General features: G+C 38.7%; 1 protein-coding gene across 1 annotated transcript in view; it reads left to right on the top strand.

Moving 5' to 3' along the window:
- Positions 1 to 14,497, top strand: part of rngtt (RNA guanylyltransferase and 5'-phosphatase) — a 117,329-nt gene that overhangs the window by 83,511 nt on the left and 19,321 nt on the right. Inside the window, exon 13 of the mRNA XM_030721366.1 lies at positions 9,083 to 9,183. Within this exon, the coding sequence (XP_030577226.1) occupies positions 9,083 to 9,183 (101 nt within the window). The remainder of the gene's footprint in view (positions 1 to 9,082; positions 9,184 to 14,497) is intronic.

The following is a 14,497-nucleotide window of genomic DNA, read 5'->3' as shown; positions in this document are numbered from 1 at the left end:
TTATGTCAGTATCTACACCACCCTGTGCAACGTTAATCGCTTCTTGTGCGAGTGGGATTAGGGTGGTCTTGGGGTTAATCTCAGCAGGGTCTTACTTCAGTGAATGCCCATTAATGTTAGTACAAAGGTTAGCACCACAGCAGCCATCAGTCACTGGTTGCGTTATCTCACCCAGCACATGGTGTCCTTGGGATATGTTTTCTTTGTTTAAGGAACATCGGACAGAGTTTGAATTAAAAGATTTTGAACAGAATTGCCACAGATGGCAGAATTGCTTATGGGAACACCCCAGATGGTGATCTTGGTGAAAAGAGTACAAAGAAAAAATGTTTGTCTCTTCCAATTTTTTTTTTAAATCACATTTAAACTGTACTCAAAAATTTAAGGCAGTGCAAATAGTGTGATTCTTAAACTGTTTTGACCAGATGAAGGTGAAGCTTTTGAATCATGTTGCTAAAGATTATATAAATCTGAGACAGATATTTGAGTTTGGAGGGCACAGCTTTCATCAGTGTGTATTTTATTTGCACCATAAATCAGTATAATCAGTTTCTATGGACTATCCTATTCTTCAGTCTGTGCCATATCCACAGACAGTTCACCTCAAGATTTTCCCCTGGCTTTTATTCCTCAAGCCTGTTTATCCCAAGACAGTTTTTTTTTTTTTTTAAATGCCACTGCACCATTTTGCATATCAACACCAGAACCCTTTAAAACAGAGACACGCACAGCATCAGTGTGACTCTCAGAGAAACAGACCATTGTGTCAGGGCTGCAACAGAGGGAGCTTTACTCTCGAGATCAGATTTATTGGACATGTCCCGCCTTTTGTCTGTAATCCATAGCGCATTTAAACAGTAAGTCTGCCTCAAAGCAAAAAGCTGTTATTAAATTGAGATGTTAAAAATATATATATATTGTAATCAATGTACTTTGGTGAACCCGTCAATAAGCTTCCTTTTACACTAAATTAGGCATTATACATAAATTAATGTTTTAATAATTATGAATGATTTCTGTTCTTTGTCCTTTTTTTTCAGGACACTTAAGTCGTAATGGATAATTGTGTTGCAATCAGAGATTGGATTTGTTTTGTATTTTCTGTAATTGTCAAATAATCAGTTTATAGATAAAACTGCATTTCAAATTTGTGAGGATAATGCATTTGTTTGCTTAATAAATATAACTTGTAGGAAGAATACAGCAGTATGTTTATTTTAATAGCAAGCCCATGATATTCATTCAATCTTTCTGAAAACATTGATGTGGATTTGGTACATCTTTCCATATTTAGGCTTTAATATCTGTGAAACTGTTCATCTTATTTGGACATTTTTAAAGAGGCGTTGTGTATGAGAAGCTGTAAATGTAATATCTGTCCCCTACCTGAATTCAGATGGATTCTCATAAAATATAGTACACAACATTTCTTTCACATTTAATTGTATTTTCTTGATCATCCTTTGTTTCACCTGGCTTTGTCATCAGTCATTTTGTCCAGTACTTTGTTGTTGACAACCTTGTCTGTACTTTGTGTTTATTGTTACCTGTAATTAAGGCTTTGCAAAGTTGTCAGCATAACTACATCATTAGGTCAGTTTGGTGTGCATGGTCATACCGAAAACAAAGTACAGCCTCTTTCAGTTCTAAGGTTTTATCATGATATTGTATCATGGCAGAATAAAATATCATCTGGTCTTTAGCAGGTCTTAAAATGAGTGAAGTATAACCTTAGACAAACAACAGCAATACATGACATATTACTGCATGCCATTATTTAGTGAACAAAAACTAAAGTGCCAATGCATTGTGTGAAAAGGTAAGTATACCCTCACTGTTTCCACAGGAATTAAGAGGGTAAATAGCAACCAGCTGCTACTTACCCTGTAGTGTGCTTGATTAATTGATCATCAGCAAGTGTGAGCACCTCCTATAAAAGCAAAAGTTTTGGCAGTTTGTTGGTCTGGAGCATTCAGGTGTGTGTTAAAACAATGTCTAGGAACAACATCAGCAGTGATCTTAAAGAAACAACTGTTGCTGCCCAACAACAGTTGGCCAATTTGAGAGCGATTATTCACAAGTGGAAAACATTCAAGATAGTTCCCAGGAGTGGTCATCCCAGTAAATTCATCCCAAGGTCAGACTGTGCAATGCTCAGTGATACTGGGGGGTAAAAACCCAAGGGCTATATCTCAGACTCTACAGGTCTCAGTTAGCAAGTAAAATGTTAGTTAACAACAGTACATTTAGAAAAAGATTGAACAAGTAGGGCTTGTTTAGTAAGGTTGCTAGGCGAAAACCTCTTGGCCATAATGCACAGCACCACATTTGACAAAAACCAAACACTGCATATCAGCGGTCAAGCATAGTAGTGGAAGTATGATGATTTTTGCTTGTTTTGCACTACATGACCTGGGGACCTTGCAGTCACTGAGTTGACCATGAACTCCTCTGTATACCAAAGTATTCTAGAGTCAAATACGAGGCCATCTTTCCCACAACTAAAACTTGGCTGAAATTGAGTCATTCAATATGAAAATGACCCCAAGTCCAGCAGCAAATCTACAACAGAATGGCACAGAAAAAAAAGAATCAAGGCATTGCAATGGTCCAGTCAAGGTCCAGACTTCAACCTGCCTGAAAGGCTGTGGCGGGACCTTAAGAAAGCTGTGCATGGAAAAATGCCTCCAAACCTCAATGAAATGAGGTAATGTTGTAAAGCTAAGTGCGCCAAAAATCCTACACAATGATGTGAGAGACTGTGACTGTGAGATGACTGAGAGACTTTAAGTTATTGCTGTTAAAGGTGGTTCAACAAGCTATTGGATCCTAGGATTACTCTGCTTCTACTGTACATTTGCACTTGGTTTTTGTTAAACACATAGGGACACTCTGTAATATGCATGTGCTGATGTTCATTTGAGGTTGGCTTTACCTAATTTTAAGACTCAGTAAGTACCAGATAATTTTTATGTCCTGAACGTAAAGCCTTGAAAGGAGAGAATTCACTGTAAATTCGTTTTATAAACATTTTATTTTCTTTGGGAAAAATGTGGTTAAGGGCTGCAAGCAAATTTCAATTATATAAGTGGAAGAAAATGGATGGATGGATGGATGTTCAATGAATAAAAACGATTCTCTGCAAGGAAGAAAAAAAAATATATAGATAAATAGATACACACACACACACACACACACACACACACACACACACACATATATATATATATATATATATATATATATATATATATATATATATATATATATATATATATATATATATATATATATATATATATAGCGGGAAAAAAACAGTGGTTTTAAATGTTAGAATTAAGCTTTACTGTTTAGCTCACAGTACTTTGACAGTGAAAATGAAAGAGCTACATTTCTCCCAGTGAAAATATGGATTGCACTAGATCAAATACAAACATTTATTTCCAGACTTTGAAAGTGTAACAAATCTCTGATCTGCAGCCATTCAATAACTTGTCACATTGTCTGTTTGCTGTTTTCTCCCCTAGATTCTCATGTGGTTTCCCTCCCCCCGTGTTATTTATTATATTTGCTGACATCAGTGAAGGTCGACAGTTAAGTCCTAACAGTCACAACAAAGTGTTTAATTGATGCCAAAAGTAGCTTTGTCACAATAGCATCCAGAAAAATATTTTTCTCATAACCTGCCAGGCTCTTAATGAGAACTGTTTAATCTTTTTTTTTTTTTTTTTTTTCTCGTGACTCACTGTCATCATGGAGCTGAAATGTACCTTTAATGCTTGGGTAAAGACTGCAGATGCATTTTATGAGTTGTCTTTCTTTTTTTTAAATTTGCTCTTGAAGTTAAAATGTTTTCTGTGGCACTTTTGTGGACTCCATTTAATTATTTATCTTGGTCCCCGAAAAAGCTGAAGTTTGTTAAAGTAGAAGTGGGAAATGCAAAGTAAGCAAACCTGGCTGCATTGCTGCCTGCAGTGTCATCATGCTGGGATTTCCAAAAGCTGGCCCAATTATAATGTTTAGTATTTTTATCCTGAGCCTTCAAACAAGAGATAAGGAGACCGAGTCTACAGCAGCTGAGGTGTAGGTGAGTTTAAAGAAGAAACCAAATCATATTAAAATAGAGATGGCAAGACATGAGCTATAGACGATGGCTGTATGTTGTTTTCAAACATTTGACGTATTTTCATTTGCTTCATCATATTTCTCTACAGTTTGTTAAACAACAAAAAGAATCCTTTATAGTCAAATGTTACATAGTTTACATAGAGACATGGGTTACTGGCTATTATTTAAGTATGTTGACAAAGGTCATACAAGCTAGCAACAAAATAACAACAAAGAAAGAAGAATCCATTCATACTTGCATTGCCTACACAACAAACTTGTTCCAGCATGAGGAACTAAAAACATGCAGTGCAGCTCTGAACTTTTCTCAACTTTCACAAACACAATTGTTCAAAACTGTCAGAAATGGTATTTAATGTCTCAGATACATTAGAGTAACAATAGGACAGCAGCTTCTTTGTGACTACGAAAGATCGGTGGTTGCCCGGTGATTGCATTGAACTTTTTTTTGTTGATGGAGACCGATTGCAAGTAGTTGCAGCAACCAAGTGGTCACCCAGAGACTGAGCATGCAACACCCTCAACGTCTAGGTGACCACGTTCAGCCACAAGGCAGCTGCACAGGCAACCTGTTTCTAAACAGTCGCATCTGATTCGGACTCACTGCAGTCACTGTCAGAATTTCTGATTCAGATCTACGAGGTTCTGGCTGTGGACTCTTTCTCTGTATGTAGATGATGACAGAGTTGCTATTTTTGCCAGGTTATTACAGATAAATCATATTACCACAAACAGATTGCATGTAATTTCCAATTTGACCCCATTTAGTAACAAACTGATAGGAGACAAACTCATCGCTGTCATTGCGGGTTTATTGCCCTCTTGACACACCAAAGTTACTTTGAAGATGGCAGCTGACTGCCAGTGGTTGCAGACCTGGTCTCTGCCTTCAAAGAAACCAGTTCAAAGACAGCAAGGTTCCAAGTTGATTGCACAAGGTCTCAATCATTTTGGTCTTACTGTGGTCTCTTGCCACTCTTTTCCCAAGTGTGATTGTAACAGCAGCTGCCAGCTTCCTAATGGAAAGGCAGCATGATGTCTGATTGCACCAGTGTGTCATTAGGACAGAAGAGATTTTTTCAGAAAATTTACAATGAGTGAGTGTGCATCATGTTGTGCCTTCTGAATTCCAGGTGCCATACCTTGCTAAAAGAGTGAGGAAGAGTAAATCCAAACAGTGATGAGTATTCATGTCTGAAAACTGCTTTGATGCCACCTCACTTTCCGGTGTGAGTCTCTATGACATGAAAAGGGCATCAGTGTAAAGAAATGAAAAAAAGTGTTGGCATTATATGTGAGCAAAAACATCATACACAACCTTGAAAGTGTTTTTTGGGCATGTATACACACAACTTAGGTTTTTTTTTGTGCAGTGTGTTGGCTGTCATGATGTTAGATATTCTTGAAATAAATATTGAAGTAATACGCTTGTTATACACTCAGTATAGACATTTGTTTTAGTATTATTCTGTCCTTTTTAAAAATTAATGACACTATACAGCCAAGTGTCTGCTTTCAAGCTGTACATCTCCCTCCATTTTTTTTTTCTTCCCTTCGCTCTGACACCGGCAGGCTCTGAATTTCTAACTTGAAACAGCAGGCACTTTCTATGCAATGGAACATCATTACCTGAAAATGAATTTGATAGATGAGAGATGTGTTCCTGAATGTACGGTCGACTCTGAAGGTCTGTTTTGCACTTCAATAATAAAGCTCTTATTTTGCATGTGCAGTCACTTGTTGACAAGGCTGACAATAGTAATGAAAGCACAAGTTCAGCAGGCAGCACTTCTTCCATTTAGAAATGAATTTAAAGGTTGACTGTTTATTTTGATTGGGCTTTTATGAGGTTGTTGCTATGGCTCTGCCGGCATGCATTCATTTAAAGCAAATATCACTTCGATTGAAAATGTTAGCGCACACATTTTAGTATGCAGAGTTGAGAATATGCGTCAATGGATCCCAAGGGAGTCGAGTTTTATGGGGGTCTGACTATTCATTAACTAGGCAGGTTCTGTCAGCTTGAGGACCCATGCTTGCCCTTATATCTTCTAGCTCTTTGCAAGCTAGCACCATATTTATTTCTCTTTTTTTGAGCTCACTTATAAAGTCATTTGTTGACTATGCAGTCATTAGATTTGTGGTTTATTTTTCATAAGTGGTATGTTATTTTCTAATGGTTATTTTGATACCTGTACTGCATAGCATAATTAATTATACTGAAGAATGTTCCTTTCCACAACCACAATTTCAGAAGAAAAGATGTACTCAATCGAGGTCCTGCAGGAGACATACCGTCTTTTTCCTCCTGTCTAGCTCAATACCATGAAAAGCTTTTGCAGCATGTGCTGGTTTCAAAGGCACACGAAGGCCACCTCCCACACTGACAGCTCCACAGTGGACAAAGCTGAAGGACACCCAACACTTGTGGTCCCTTCTCTTTAAACCAGACATGACAAAGTCAATCTGACCTCAACTCAACCAGTTTATAAAGTTAACTTCAGAATTTTCTATCAGTGCAGGAATCTTATAATGATGCCCACACAGTACGTTACATTAAGTTTCGGGCACTGTGACAGAACATGTGCTTAGGGTTTTTCTAATCACAGAAGTGCCCGACCAAAATATCCCCAAAAATCTTAATAGTCTGTGTGCTAAATGGCTTTTCACTGTTAGCCCCATACAATAGTGACTCAAAGTAGCCCCATGGTAAACCATACTCTGCTGTATCATTTATTTGACTCTTGATTAAATTAAATTGCAAGGTTCATATCAAGAGTTAATCAAGAGTTTAAACTAGTGAATGTGACCATGAAATAATTAGTAAAGTGTTTACTGAGGTCATAGTTGTTCCCTCTAATGGAGCAGCCAGAAGAAAGCCAAAGAATTCTGGCCATATTTGTATATACTGTACAAACTGTCCAGGATATACCCCAGTTCTCACTGAATACCAGCTGGGATAGAATCCAGTGACCTTCTAAACAGATAAAACCAATATTATATCTAAATCTATGAATCAGAGGATGGCAGATTATTGATAGGTAAAAATGGAATGTATTAGTATTTTATTCGTTTAGCCACAGATGCCAACATCATCACTGGGATATGTACACATTGGAAGCAAATGTAGTTTGCTATCCATTACACCATCCTTGTGAGATTTTACAGTTGTGGTACATTTGAGCTTATTCTCTCTGAATGTGTCCCCATGGTCTGTGACATGAGCCCTCACGAATTTGCACCCATAATGATATCACAGCTTTCATTTATAATTGCCAGCAGAGCTTCTGTAATTCTTGACTGGAAATGTTTCAGAAGCAAGATGCAGAAATTAAAAAAAAAAAAAAGTCCTGGGAAAATAGACCCCATATCACAGAGATGCTGACTCCCAGCGCAGGATCTCTGTGTGTCACAAATTATAGCAGGTAATTTGAGGTGGAGTTCTTTAGCTTTCCAAATAATGAACATGGCAGAATTGCCATGTACAGACAACCTCCGCAGTTATTGCAAATAACTGGAGCTGCTCGGTTGATGCTAGTCTTTTGAGCAGGGCCTAAGTGTACATATTATGCAAACTTTCAAGCGTTTTTAGCCTTTATACATGTCTTTCTCTTGCAGAATATAATTGGTTAGTATTCCACCTTTAAAAAGACAAATGACCCTGTCCAGAGTTAAGAATTTGCAGTTAATGGTCAGAATCTTAACCACAGACCTAAGGATGTGCTTCAGACTGTTTTTTTTTTCCTTTTCTTTTTTCCTTTTTTTTTTATCTTATCCTTCAAACAACTAATAAAGCAGTGCTTGTGTCACCTTCTGTATGTATAAATGTCATGAGTTTATAAAATGAGAGACTGTCCAAATCTCTGATCATGTAACCCCTTTTGCACATTTATCAAATTACCTAAATGGAGACATAAAAGACATAGTTCTCGGAGAGAGATCCATGAGGCGTCATTATTTGGAACTTTAAACATGTTTGCCTTTGCACAGGCTCAGAAACATATAGTACAACCAGTTACTCCACACAATTTAGGTATACGTTTATACTAAAGGTACTGGGTTGGCTTGATTGAAAACTGTTAGCGCGCCGAACTTCTTATCCTTGTACATCGAGGAGCAGAGTAGGTTTTAGTGATGATTCTTTCATACTGTGTTGATTTTCATTTCTTTTCTATAGTACTGCCATGAGGGCATAACGTGGGTTGAACAGGAACTCCTTGTTTAGTCGTGTGCTATGACGGTGCAGGCTCTCCTGAGGAATCCTGTCTGTTTTCCACACATTTCCTTGGAGTAGACTTCTGTTACTGGGCAACCTGACAGTGACAGAATCTGGTCATCTGTTCCCGCCTCCACCCGTCATGCCTTTACATTTCTCATGTTTCACTTCTCTTGATTCATGTCCTTCTAAAATGTCAGGCATGCATGAATAATCGAAGCATGTTGTTTGGCATGTGTCATATGTTGCTGCGCAGTGAAACACAGCAGTGATGTGAAAAATGTAATCATCTTGAATCACTGCATAATAATTTGTCATAATTATATTTACACAACTATTCTCGTATTCCCACCATAAAATTATCATATTTAATAATTTATTTTCAAATTTGGAGTGCTTGCATTCAATTCTGTAATTGGGGGGGGGGGGTCACTTTTTTTCATGACGTTTTTGATACTCTGTGACTGTTTTTTAATCCGAGATCAATTAGTTGGATACCAACAGTGCATCTTAATAGAGCTTAATTTGTATGAGGGTTTTCAGCTCATTAGCTGTGTGAAAAATTCTGCTCAGTTCATGAATTATTCAACCATTAATTCTCTTGTGTTTGATAAATTAACACATGAATTAACTCCACGAGGAACCACTGTGCCACCTTCTTTAAAAGCACATTTCATGTATTTTATCCTAATGCGTCTTCCATATTGTAATTTTTTGGGGGTTTGGGTTTCTCCGCAGAGATACAAGGCTGGGAAGTGTGACGACATCCTCAAGTGGAAGCCCCCCAACCTCAACTCCGTGGACTTTCGCCTCCAGATCTCCAAAGTCAGAGGAGAAGGGTACGTCACTGTTGCCAGGGAAACACACTGCCTGAGGAATCCAATAGCACCTATGATTTTATGACACTGGAGTACTCAGAGACCACCACGTGTGCATACATGTACAACATAGTGGCTGTGTATTGCTTTCCAAAGCGTGCACACTGAATTTCCTTGACATTCATCTTTCAGTTTCTATTTCAACCCTTTTTTTTTTTTTTTTTTTTTTTTTTTTTTCTTCATTTCAGATTTCTTTTCTGCCTGAGGGTTCACTTCCTCTTACAGCAGCACAGCTACTATGTGAAAAGTTCATTTCTTTTTCCATTTTGCCTAGGCACATTTTTTTTCTGTAGTGCCAGAAATTTCTTACATGCTGTATGTGCTTTGTGCTCCTCTTTTTCTTGCTTTTTATTTTTATGAGCCTCTGCTATATAAATTATTCACTCTAACCATCACCTAAGTATATGTTATAACTTTGCAGAAAGACAATTCTATATTAGGGGGGAAAACATTGGCAGGTAATGAGGGCTTTAAAAATGTGTTTCTTTGGAGGCAGGGTGGTGCCGTGGTAAGCACTGATAACTCACAGTAAAAATGTTCGGGGATGGGCCAGGGCCTTCCTGTGTGTAGTTTGTTTGTAGTTTGTTTCCCTGTGCCAGTTTGCACTGGTTCTCTCCCAAAGACAGGTAGAGCAATTTTTCACACAAGAGCACTTTTAAGATAACCACTTCTGGAGATTCTCGCATGTTCTCACTACTTGAAGTGCTCCCTTTGGTTTAAGGTAGAAGGGCAGGAAACAAGGTATATGATGCCCATTTGCACATTATGAAGTACCTGCTATATTCTCACATGAGCATCATAAGACATCATACTGACTTTGTGTTGAGGAGCTGGCAGGTTAAAGACCGGCTGATGTCACATCTGACTTCATCAGACATTTGCACTTCCATCTGGTAATATCTGGATAAGTTCTGGGCTGCAGAGCATGTGTGAAAATGGCTTACGTTAGGTTAATTCATTCTGGTGATTCAAAGTCGCTGTCTAGGAATTACCATGCTTCTCACGAAATGTCATCTGAGATGGGCTCTGGTCTTTCTAGTTGGATAAGTATTTAAAAAGGAACTTATGTTCATCCCCTGCTCAGTATTTTATTCTTGGACTAAAGTTGTATGATTCACAGTTCAAAATACATGACCTCAGTCAAGTCCCGTAGTTCATCTTTTGTCTGAAAAAAGCAGTTTTATCTCCTCTGTCTCTAATTCTAGGCTTCTTTTAAGCACTCTTCCTTCTGATTGGCTGCCGATGACCATATTAAGGATAGCGGCTCTCTTTACCTCCATGCAGAGGCAGAAGTAAAAAAGACCCGTTTATAATAGAGAATTTAGAGCAATCTGGAGCTTGTGTTTTTGATTCAAAGCAACTGTGTGCACATACACTGACTTCATTGTTTAACATGAACATTCATCATTGTAACAGCATCCATCCATCCATCCATCCATCCATCCTCTTGCACTTATCCTTTTCAGGGTCGTGGGGTGGGCTGGAGCCTATCCCAGCTGCCTTGGGGCAAGAGGCAGGCTACACCCTGGACAGGTTGCCAATCTTTTGCAGGGCTAGCACAGAGAGACACAACCATTCGCACTCACTTTCACACCTATGGGCACTTTAGAATTACCAGTTAACCTAACCCCACTAATTGCATGTATTTGGACTGTGGGAGGAAGCCAGAGTACCTAGAGAGACACCCACACAGACACGGGTGATAGATCCCCTTTAAGAAAATGAATGAACGGACTGTGTTTCCATTGTGAAACAGGATGCTGCTGCTTAATTGCTGTTGTCAAGTCTCATGCAGTTCATTTTGAAGTAAATTTATCAAGAGAACACCAATTTACATTTTGTTATAAGAGAAAATCTAATCCTGCACGCCAGCTGTGATATAACTCAGCATTTACTGGGTAGATTTGCACAAAATGTTGCAGTTATTTGTTTCCAGAGGAACATTCATATAACTTATGGTTATCTTTTCAGTTTGTCCTCTTGTGCCATTACGCCGTTGGCATTTGTGCTTTGGATGGAGTTTAAATATTATTGGATGGATTGCCATGCAATCTTACATGCACTCAAGTTCCCTCCAGGAGAAAATGTCATCACTTTAGTGATTCGTTCACAGGTCAAAATTTTATTGTCTCGAAAAGTAATGGCATTCTCAACAGCTTCTGCCCCAGTTTTTGCTGTTTACCAAACACTAAACCTGCGGAAACATCAGCTCGTTGGCCTTGTAACTTTGACTTGGCAGTTGCAGTCGATCAAAGCACTGCTGGGCCAGTCTCATGGAGCTGCTAGCTTGGCTCTAAGATCTAGTGCTGTTTTTCTTTTTCTTTTTTTTTTTCTGCACATCCTTCAGCTCTGTGTTATTTTCTGCTGTCCAGTCTGTGAGTGCTATCTGAGTCGCTGTCAGCTTTCTGGAAATGCTGCCTTTTCCTCAGAGAGCCAGCTGACCTTAGTGACTGTCCCAGCGTTATAGCCACAAGCCTGCCACCATTCACCTACAGCAGACTGAGAGGACGGCAGCAGGGGCCCAGTCACTCATTATACTCCAAATCCAGCCAGCAGGCCCACTAGTCAGCGCCTTGACTCCTCCCTGTGTGTGGGAGAACACAGACGGTTATTGTTGCCATTTGAGAATGTTCTGATATTTCCCCAAAAGATGAATTTTTGCTGGCAGATGAGCTCTCAACAGACCTCGCTCAGTCTCGGTGTAGCTTTTCAAATCTTTTAGTCACTGAGAGTGAGAGAGGGGGAGAGAGAGAGAGAGGCACGTAAGGAGGTAACAACTGTTTATTCATCAGCCCACACAATCAATCTTTGAGCACATCTTTGCGTACCACAGAGGCATACAGCCTTGCAAGTTTTATTGCCTTCTCTGAAAGCAAGCAGAGAGGCAGACGATGATTATTGTGTGAAAGGAGAGGTGGAAAAGAAGGAAATGGAAAGATGAAGCAGTTTTGTGGTTGACATTACCAGTGCCCCTCCCAAGCATGGAATTGAACAGTCTCGACTATTGTATAGATTGCTTGAATTATGGATAATTTGAGTCAGTATTCTCTCTGAAGACAGGATGAGTAATGGTTACATCATCTCTTATTAGGTGTGTAGTGATTTTAAGGACTCAAAAAGAAGGAGAGTGGTCCAGTCTAACTGGCTTGGATTGTCTCTCTAGAGCCCAGAGCCCGAGCTTCTCGTTACCACTCTTCTACTCTGGGGAGTCAAGTATCATCACAGCATCGCAATCCATATTTTGTGTATAAAGGATCCACAATCAGACCTCAGTCAAGTACCTGCCCTGAAAATGCACCAGAAAAGTCAAAAGCAACACAAAGTCAATGCTGAGTTTTTGTACTTTACTCTTACTAAACTGTTGAACTTAGCCTCCAGAGAGAAAAGATTCAGACTGTAATGGAGGCCAAACTTGGTGTCACAGAGTTTGAGTTGTTGTTATGTGCAAACAATTAATATACACTGCTTTTTAGATACAACAGAGAAGGCTGTGGAATATACACACACTATAAATCAGAGTCTGCTGTGACCTTGGAGCATTTCAGACTTCAGCACAAAGATGAAGTACTCTGCAGGGCTAGTGTGGAGCCTGTCTTTGAACCAGAGTGAATGGATTTCTCTATATGCACACAAAGACATCTGGAGCGGAGGCCACTATGGGTCGGCTGTCACCATGATCACAAGGACATGCACGTTTGTGCAGCCGTTACATCATTTACTGTGCAATATTCATTCATTACTATTCAAGTGGATCTTATCATGCTTTTCCTTGTATGTCACATATATACTGTTACAGTTGTGGATGTTTACTATATGCCATAATTATGCTAACAATGTTGTTTGCCAACCAAAGTTTCAAATAACGAGGTCATTGCATGTGCAAGTAATCCCTTTGAGGCAGACAGATTTTTCTACTGTTGGATCTGGAGAATGTCACAGAGAATAGATGTTCTCAATACGGTCATCTGCAAGAGGTAGCCAGTCAGAAGAAAGTTGACACAATAAACAGTGACATGTTAAAGTAGCTTGTTTCAGACAGTGGATGAACTGCAGGGCTTCACCAAGGCCCAGTATAGGGTTAACAAACATTGTTTTATACTGTGAATCATGCAAAGTTCTACAAGGTCAAGAATAAAGAATAAATTATGGAGCTGGAAATTAGAATAATAGGTCCACTTTAACATTTATTTTCAGCATGTTTAAAAAATAAGACTGTGGTATGGTATATTTTTGCTGTTTGAAACAAACTCACGATCATGCCTTAGTCCATCTCTTTATATGTTTTTTTTTTTTTTTTTTCATAGCTACAAGTTTATATGGCTTGAACTGATGTGACGTGCCATATCTGCTGTACAGCCTAAGTCAGTTTGCGGTGCCTGTTGGTAGCATGTAGACATAAGAGAAAAAGAAATGACATTACAGCTCAAGCAATTAGGTGATATAAATGACCATAAAACTTAATGATAAGGTCATGGTCATCATAGGATTTAAAAAAAAAAAAAAAGAGTTTCACAGAGATGCCTGAAGTTACTGAGGGGCACCTACATGGTGTGTTTGTTTTATTGAGATCGAATAAATAATTTTTTTTTTTTTTTAAGGCTCTGTATTAAAAGAAAGCATTAAAAGTTGCATTTGTGGTGACTGTTTTCACCATCTGGATGGGATTGACTCCAAATAAACTGTAGTGCACCTGGGGATGTATCTGAGTGGCAGGTTAATGAGTTACTAATCATACTTGAGTGCAACTGATCTTTTTTTCTCTATCAATCCTTTTTCCCTATTGTGTTTAATGATCATAAATTTCCTTTTAAGTCAAGATGACATGTAAAAATTGTTACAGTAGGTTGGAATTTTTTTTTTTCTCTTAAAATGCTTTTGTGAAGGTGGAGGTTGGTTTATGTACAAGAGCTTTAGAATCATGTTCCAGTAACACCACTGGCTATTGTTTCAATAGAAAGAGTATCTCATAGAGAGAGTGGAGCTTTGTTGGATAAATTCAGCATTATTTTCAGCCATGAACTCAAGAAAAATATTCAGAGAATCAGGGGAGACATGCTCCATAATTTTTCTTTCTCACATGTAGCACGCAGCAGGAGATCATTTGCATTAGACACACACTCGGTGCTGGAAATACACTGTTTAGTTTAGGTGATCTAGCTGCCTGAGTGGCACGACGCCCACTTTATGACAGTTACAAACACTTGTCACATAAGAGGAATCAGACATTTGTAGCTAGCAGGTTAAAGACATATTAATGTCTGGTTTGGCTGAGTGG

Source organism: Archocentrus centrarchus, chromosome 24 (genome assembly GCF_007364275.1).
Source record: "Archocentrus centrarchus isolate MPI-CPG fArcCen1 chromosome 24, fArcCen1, whole genome shotgun sequence".
Lineage (NCBI taxonomy): Eukaryota > Metazoa > Chordata > Actinopteri > Cichliformes > Cichlidae > Archocentrus > Archocentrus centrarchus.
Note: the sequence above shows the minus strand (reverse complement) of the source record. Positions and strands in the feature narration are given on the sequence as shown.